This window comes from Asparagus officinalis, chromosome 6 (genome assembly GCF_001876935.1).
Source record: "Asparagus officinalis chromosome 6, Aspof.V1, whole genome shotgun sequence".
Classification (NCBI taxonomy): domain Eukaryota; kingdom Viridiplantae; phylum Streptophyta; class Magnoliopsida; order Asparagales; family Asparagaceae; genus Asparagus; species Asparagus officinalis.
This window is the reverse complement of record NC_033799.1, coordinates 4,757,033-4,765,472: the sequence shown is the minus strand read 5'-3', so window position 1 is coordinate 4,765,472 and position 8,440 is coordinate 4,757,033. Positions and strand designations below refer to the sequence as shown.

The following is an 8,440-nucleotide window of genomic DNA, read 5'->3' as shown; positions in this document are numbered from 1 at the left end:
CTCGGCCCGCCATCAGACAAGAAGAAGCGCCTCAAAACCCTAGAATCCCTCCAAAAGGAAACCAAGACCGAAGCCCTAATCGCCCTCTCGCTGGGGTTTCCCATCGACGCCCTCCTCCCTTCAGAGTCCATCCCCGACCCCTTCACCCAGAACGATTACATCGTTGTCCGCAATCACGTGCTCGCCACGTGGCGCTCTAATGTGAGGTCTTTCCTCTCGAAATCCCACCTCAAAGAGACGATCGCTGCCGAGTATGATCCTTTGCTGTCTGCTGCTTACTCATTTCTCTACGAGAATGGGTATATCAACTTTGGGGTTTCGCCGGCGATCAAGTCGCAGTTTCCAGAGAGTTTCGATAAGGGTTCGGTGGTAATTGTGGGTTCCGGGTTATCGGGTCTCGCGGCGGCGAGGCAATTGATGGGTTTCGGGTTCAAAGTTTTGATCTTGGAGGGGAGGAAGCGGCCTGGGGGGAGAGTTTACACATCGAAAATGGGGGAGAAGGGGAAATTTGCGGCGGTAGGGGGGAGCGTGATAACGGGTACTCATGCGAACCCATTAGGGGTTTTGGCGAGGCAGCTGGGGATTCCTCTTCACAAGATTAGAGACAAGTGCCCTCTTTACAAGGCAAGCGGTGAAAATGTGGACGAGAAATTGGATGCTGAGGTTGATCTATTGTTTAATAAGCTTCTTGAGCAGGCGGCAAAGCTAAGGGAGGTTTTAGGAAATGTCTCTGAAGGTGTCTCGCTTGAAACCGCAATTGAGAGGATTAGGAAATTGTATGGGGTGGCGAGAAGTGAGGAAGAGAGGGAACTTTTCGATTGGCACCTTGCAAATTTGGAATATGCGAATGCAGGGTGCCTTTCTGATCTCTCATGGGCACATTGGGATCAAGATGATCCTTATGAGATGGATGGGGATCATTGCTTTCTCGCTGGTGGAAATTGGAGGTTGATCAATGCGTTGTGTGAGGATGTACCTATTTTGTATGGTAAGAAGGTTACAATGATTGAATATGGGAAGTTGGGGGTGGAGGTCTCGGTTGAAGGAGGGCAAGTTTTCCATGCAGATATGGTGCTTTGCACGGTACCGCTTGGGGTTTTGAAGGGTGGGAGTATCAAGTTTGATCCGGAATTGCCCAGTAGAAAGGTGGAGGCTATTGAGAGCTTAGGGTTTGGGTTGTTGAACAAGGTGGCAATGGTTTTTCCTCGTGTGTTTTGGGAGGAGGATCTTGATACTTTTGGTTGTCTTAACAAGGATAGGAGCAAGCGTGGGGAGTTCTTTCTGTTCTATAGCTATCACACTGTTTCTGGAGGGGCTGTTCTCATTGCATTGGTAGCGGGAGAAGCCGCGCTAACATTTGAACGCATGGATCCGGTTTCTATACTTCATCGTGTTCTTGAAGTTCTTAGAGGTATTAATCCTGTGGTATTATTGAATCTTTATTTAGCTTTCAAATGTGTTTATTGTCATGAGTTTTGTGGAAAGTGTAAAGCAGAGCGAAATGACAGGTTGTTACTTATGCTTTAGGAGCTTTAGTGGCAAAAAGCACCAGGAACATTTTTAAATAAATTAAGAAGAAAAATAACAAAGACAGAAGACGATTAGAAAATTTGAGATTATCTAAAATAAGAAGAAAGTTTTTTATGTTAAATTTATAAACAACAATAAGAAACATATTTGAAGCATGTTAGAGACGAATGTAATAAAATTCGTCAGTGTCTAAATTGGCAATTCTAGAAAGTAATGACAACAATACACTGTAGAATTTATTATTACAATAATGCCTTAAATAAAATGTGTTAAAAGTAAAAGGCGATCTAAATTGTCAAGTAATTGATGGTGTTATCTTCTTTTATATAAAGTCAACGTAATTTTTGCTTGTACAATAAGTCGTGTACATTACAAGAGTGAGCATGAGCTCAATGCTTTGATAATTTTATTTTTGAAAATAGAAAGGGAGACGTATAACCCTCTTCCAATATAAAGGAAAGTTACTCAGTGTGTTAGTTTTAGTGTCCCTCGAACTTGTGAACTTCCTTTCATAATCAGCATATTTACTAATTTTCAACTCCTTTTACTTTTGTGGGTCTTTTCACGCTTTTATGTTTAAGTTTATGAAGCACGGATAGCAATGAGCTTTCACGTCAAATTCAAAGCTCTAAAAAGTGGTCTACATAGACTTAGGGTCTGTTTGTTTGCCTAAAAAAATGGGAAATCAAAGAAATAGAAAACTATTTCTAAGAAGAATTGTTTTTGGAGTGTTTGGTTTGGTAAAAAAAGAAGAAAATCAAAGAAATGGAGATGAGATGAGATGAGTTGTCACCTTATTATAGGATGATGTGAGGGATTTTTTAAGAAAACTTGTTTTGATGTTGTTTGGTTGGCGAGAAAAATAAAGAAATGAATTATAAGAAACTTATTTCTTGTAATAGGTTGTTTTCTTTTGTTTGGTTCATTCTTAAAAATAAGAAAATAGATGAGATAAGATGAGTTGTCATTATATTATTGGATGATGTGACACACACTTAAGGAAATAGTTTTCCTAGCTTTTTGGGAGGTAATGGGTGGAAATAAAATGTTAATGAGATGAGATAAGTTGTCACCATCTTATTGGATGATGTGAGTTATTTGAAATGATGAGATGAGATGAGTTGAGTGATGTTGTGGATAAAAATAATATTTTATTAGATGTGGTGGATGAGTTGTTGGATGAAAATAATATTTTATTAGATGTGGTGGATATGGTGGATGAGTTGTTGGATGAAAATAATATTTTATTAGATGTGGTGGATGAGTTGTTGGATAAAAATAATATTTTATTAGATGTTCTGGGTGGGTTTTAGTGATGGAAATGGATGAAATTGTACTTTTTGAGTTTTCTTGGTTTTCATTTCTATTTCTTGGTTTTTTAGGAAATAACCAAAGAGGCCCTTAAGCAATTTCCTAAGCAATCAAAACGTCCAGGTGGCGCTTAGGTGGATCGAGTAGTCGTTTAAGCAGTTCACTCCTCGACACTTGGACTCACCTAGCCTTTTTTAGATCATTGCTTCTCCGGAGGCCAATTCTAGGCTTAGCCTAGAGCTTAAGTGGTCACCTTAATTAGCATGTTGCCCTATGCCAAACTCCCAACATTTGTTGTTTCCTGAGCACCTTGGCAAGAGCGCTTGTAACAAAATTTATTGCTAATGAATCGAAGACATGTAATAAATGTTAAAGGAGTGAAAAGTCTTGGAATGTCTAATACCATCATCATTAAAGAAGTCTCAGGTATGATTTTGCTTTACGCTTCAAACGGTTTCATTGGTCATATATGGCATCTTGGGAAGTCAACTAACTAAAATGACAATTTGAATTGCCACCAAAAAGAAAAAAATATAAAGTAGATATACACAAGGCAGTGGTCTTCTATCTAACATGGAACGGTGAGGCCTGGTCATCCAGTGTAACTAGTTGGGGAGCCTGATCACTTTCTTTCCTTTTGGAAGCTCATTTAGAAAGATTAGCTGCCAGCCTGCCAGCCTATACACATTATTTCCATACACGCATACACACACACATATAATGTGTATGTGTGTGTATATATACGTACTTACGGAGTTTGACTAGGATCTTACTAGTAGGGTTTGAATTTGCTTCTACAAATCGAAAAAAATATGCAGGATATCAGAATCTAAAATTTACCTATTTAGCTGTGCTGTCTAATATCTAAATAGTTTAAACAATCATATGTTTGAAGATTTTTTGCCTATGGATCAAACTTACAAAATTAACAATTAAAATAGCATGTTCAACGAAATCATCGTCTATATACACGTCTTTCCTTCCATGGATGTTTATATACACATTAAGGCCTCGTTTGGTACATGGGAGTGGGTGGGAATGGAATGTTCATTCTCACTTCTCATTCATGCCTACCAAAGACAAATGTCTTTTTGGAAGTTAGTATGCCCATTACCACTACTCCGCGGGAATGTGCGTTTCAATGAGTTGGTAGGAAATGGATATTCCCACTTAGAATGAAAAAAATTAAGTTTCAATGAGTTGGTAGGAAATGGATATTCCCACTTAGAATGAAAAAATTAAGTTAAATACCAAATATGTGATGATTACTTATTAAATACTCAAACCAAAAATTAAAAAGATTTGCACTCTCACTTCATTCTCTAATCGCACCCATATATGAGCATAGAAATGAGCATTTCATTTCCACACCCATTTCATTCAATTCCTTCATTTCATTCTCATTTGATCTGATTCTCACGTTCCAAATGAAGCCTAAAGTTATCCTCGAGACACACATTAGTTTAACCTTTCTCTTCTTTTAAAGGCCCTCTTTATTCCGCACATGATGTCACCTCCACTTAAATCCCTTTGGACTATAGACTACATCAATAATTATCATCATAAAGGCCCCATAAAAGATTTGAGAAAGTCCTGTAATATGAACCCTCTAGTTCGTTAATGGCAATTTTGACAAGGAAACTACAAGCAAGAATGGGGCTTGCCGCATTCCTAGAACCCCAGCTGGTTTCCTCCAAACTCTCGTAGATCGTCATAAAGGTTTGCCCACTAGAAAGCTTCCATGTTTTTGTTTTAATCGCACGTGCAAAAATTCCGTGTTTTTAATGACTTCTCATAAGGTGATTAAAACTAGAAATTTATATGCAATTAATGAGTTTTAGACTTTTAAGGTTAGAGCTTGGTTGCGTAAATTTCCTAGAGTTGGGTCTGTGTAGATTTTGTTCAAAAGTTAAAACAAGTTAAACATCTTCGGGGAAAAGGACAAGAAGTTTCAATTAAAACTTCATGTTTTATATTTTATATTTTATTTCTTGAAAGAGAAAAACATATATTTACTGTATATTTATATGTTAATGATATTTACTTTTTTGTGTGTATGTTACATTTTTCTTTAACCAGTAATGTACTTCAATGTTCTGGCCATGTTCGAAAAGTTTCTAATGTGTGTGCAAGAGTTCAAGTAGTGTAGACTGTAGTATATTTTAGATGTTAGAAAGTCAACAAATATATATTTCGAGACCGAAGTGATTCATTTTCCTTTACTTCAATAAAATTTAACAGACTATCACTCATTTCCAAATCAATTGCCATGATATCTTCAAAATCCTTTTGCTCCGTACATTCAATTAACTATTAAGAGTTTTACTACCTCCAGAGCCTGTGGGACTTACGTCTGGATCCTATGGCAGTGCAGATACATGCAATTAACTATTAAGAGTTTTATATTTTATTTCTTGAAAGAGAAAAAACATATATTTACTGTATATTTATATATTAATGATATTTCCTTTTTGCGTGTATGTTACATTTTTCTTTAACTAGTAATGTACTTCAATATTCTGGCCATGTTCGAAAAGTTTCTAATGTGTGTTCAAGGGTTCAAGTAGTGTAGACTGTGTAGTATATTTTATATGTTAGAAAGTCAACAAATATATCTTTCGAGACCCAGATGATCCCATTTTCCTTTACTTCAATAAAATTTAACAGACTATCACTCATTTCCAAATTAATTGTCATGATATCTATAAAAACCTTTTGCTCCGTACATTCAATTAACTATTAAGAGTTTTACTGCCTCCAGAGCCTTTGAGACTTACTTCTGGATCCTATGGCAGTGCAGATATATATAACCCGAGAGGTATCATGGTGCCTGATCCAATCCAGACAGTTTGTACTAAATGGGGAAGTGATCCCCTTTCTCGGGGGTCCTACTCCCATGTCAGAGTCGGTTCATCAGGTAAGGACTATGATATTCTTGCCGAAAACATCGGAGGACGACTCTTTTTTGCAGGGGAAGCCACAACTAGACAATATCCTGCAACTATGCATGGTGCTTTTCTGAGTGGATTAAGAGAAGCTGCCTCCATTCTTCATGCTTCAAGAAGTAGGGCCAATGGAAACAATGACCCCAAGAAGTGCCTGCAGAAGAATTTAAAACAGTGCACCGATATTCTCATTAACTTATTTAAAGAGCCAGATGTCGCTTTCAGAAATATCTCGTTTGTATTTAATCCATTTAAAGCAACGGATCCTACGACGATGGGACTCCTAAGAGTTACTATTGAGAATTCCAGGAAAGATGATGAGTTCAAGGACAGACAACAACCGTCAGATCCACACTGTCAAGCTTTGCATCTCTATGCAATCTTATCTCGTCAGCAGGCGGACCAAATGCAACTGGTTAGTGATGATGATTCAATAAAATTAGCAATGCTATCGAAAAAATTTGGTATAAAATTAATGGGGTGTGATAGTACATGTGTTATAGGAAACTCCTTGATTATTAGCATTTCTAGTGCAAGAAGGGTTCGGAATAGGCAATACCGACCAATGCATCATAAAGTGCAACTCCGATGATGTATTTGCCTGCACCCATTTTCTTACCATCAAAGTGTCTTAGGTTTCAAATGAAGTGAATAGTATATATTAACTGTAGGCAAATTTTGGATTGGGTGAAGATGCCCCTTGTTTTTTGTTGTTTACCTTGTAGTATAATTGTACACCAAAATTGCAGATCCATTCTTTGAATTAGTATGAGCAAGGGGAGTTTTTTAACGCATATAAGAGTAGCACCTCCAATTGTGTACTTTTTGAAATCATCTTGCATCAATTCAATACATTTTTGTTAACAGTCTCTAACTTAAGCCGTGACACATATCTCGTATCTTTTAAACATTTATTCTCAACCTTGGTTATTACCTTAGTTTGAATTTCCTTTATCCATTACATTCTGATGTATTAAGTTGATTTTAATAGTGGTGTAGCACTTTGGTTCTGCTAGTTGCCTTGTCTTGTTCAGAGGAGGGAGCAAATTGCAATGTAAGTTTGGTATTTATATTTTATGGGAGTCATATAACCTATAGCGGTTTGAAAATTGTAGGGCACATGATGAAGAGATGAAAAAGGTTCGAGGGCATACATTTAGACAATGTAGGATCAATGTTATATTAAACGCTGGGCGCTTCTATGCGTCGGACTTGGCGCCCAACGCTTAGTCGCCTAGGCGGGCGCCTAAGCGGTTTCTGGGCGTTTTTTTTTTTCTTTCTTCATTTAAGTGATGGTCGATGAGGTTTTGCTGAAGGTCGGAGGAGGTAGTGAATGTGTTCATATTTGGAGGTTAATGGAGTTTGGAAGACGTGTAGGCTACAGCACCTAAAATCACAATCAAGGCCTATAGGGTGCAATCCACGTAAGCAGACAATGCTCCCCTAAACGCTCGTAAAATCTAGGTGGCAACCTAAATACCGCCTAGGCGCTAGGCGCTAGTTAGGCGGCCTAGGTACCGTCTAGGCCTAGGCGTACGCCTAAGCGGACTAGGCAGATGTTTTTTAAAACAGTGTGTAGGATAATCTAGTTTGTATTTTTGGCAAGAAGGTGGAGAATTCAAGAATGTCTTTTTTGGCTTGAAGATGCATACGAACAGTATCAAGTCTTGAAATAGAAATTTTACATGAATATACTATATAGTGAAAACAGAAATTATATAGTTGAGCTCAACAATGTCAAGAATACACTGTGACAATATAATGTTCTACCTGCTATATTATTTATGGGTATTGTCTGGGGGTGAATAATTCTATTTTGAAGTATGTTGCATCAGTAGTATGGTGGATAAGAAAACCATTGCTTGTACAAAATAGAAATGATGTTTCAATGAGAAATGATTGGCAACTCTATCAAGTTTGTTGTCTTTGATATAGTGTGAGCAAAGGTATTATAGTGCCCATATTGGTGGTGATTTTTTCGGTTTATGATCGTTTATTCAAGAATATTTGGCAATCAAGAAAACTATGTTTAAAAAAAATTAAGTGCAGCAGAGATGACGATGTTACGATGAACTTGTAGATAAACACTAAGAGACGGACCGGATAATAAATGAATGCATTTGTAGGAGGTTTGTTGCTACAATTGAGCATAAAACGAAAAATGAAAGAGAATCAATTAAGATGGTTTACTCATGTGCAATAGAGGCCAGTAAATGTAGTGGTTAAGAGGAGTAATGGTTCGGTCATGTGCAATAGAGGGCATTATATGTATTAGTTAGGAGAAGTGATAAGATTATATAATACTGAAGAAAGGAGTATTAGAGATAGGCCTAAAAGAAGCTAATAATTATCTTCATGAGGAGAAAAACTCTTTAAACAAAATTCAAGGGAAGAATATGATTCATATAATCAAACCTAAAAATTTGGGATAAAGGCTTTGGTGTTGTTGGTGGTGATGTCTCATAATCCCGAACGCAGCAAGGAACAAGAATATGAGCAGATCACTTTACAAGCCAACCAATTAATCACTGCACTTTGATTTTTTTTTTAATCTACAAATTTTCAATTTCATGTTTGGGTATGATTTTTATCCTTGAAGTTGTAATTAGTTTTTATTATGGACAATGAAGATATGTAGAAGGTCAAATAAACTA

At 37.1% G+C, this 8,440-nt stretch overlaps 1 protein-coding gene across 1 annotated transcript; it reads left to right on the top strand.

The window, feature by feature from the left end:
* LOC109844854 (lysine-specific histone demethylase 1 homolog 2) lies at positions 7–6,580 on the top strand (the record flags this gene model as incomplete). Its single annotated transcript, XM_020414009.1, has 2 exons — positions 7–1,411; positions 5,642–6,580. Coding segments are annotated over 2 exons (2,142 nt in total), but the record flags the coding sequence as incomplete, so codon positions are not given.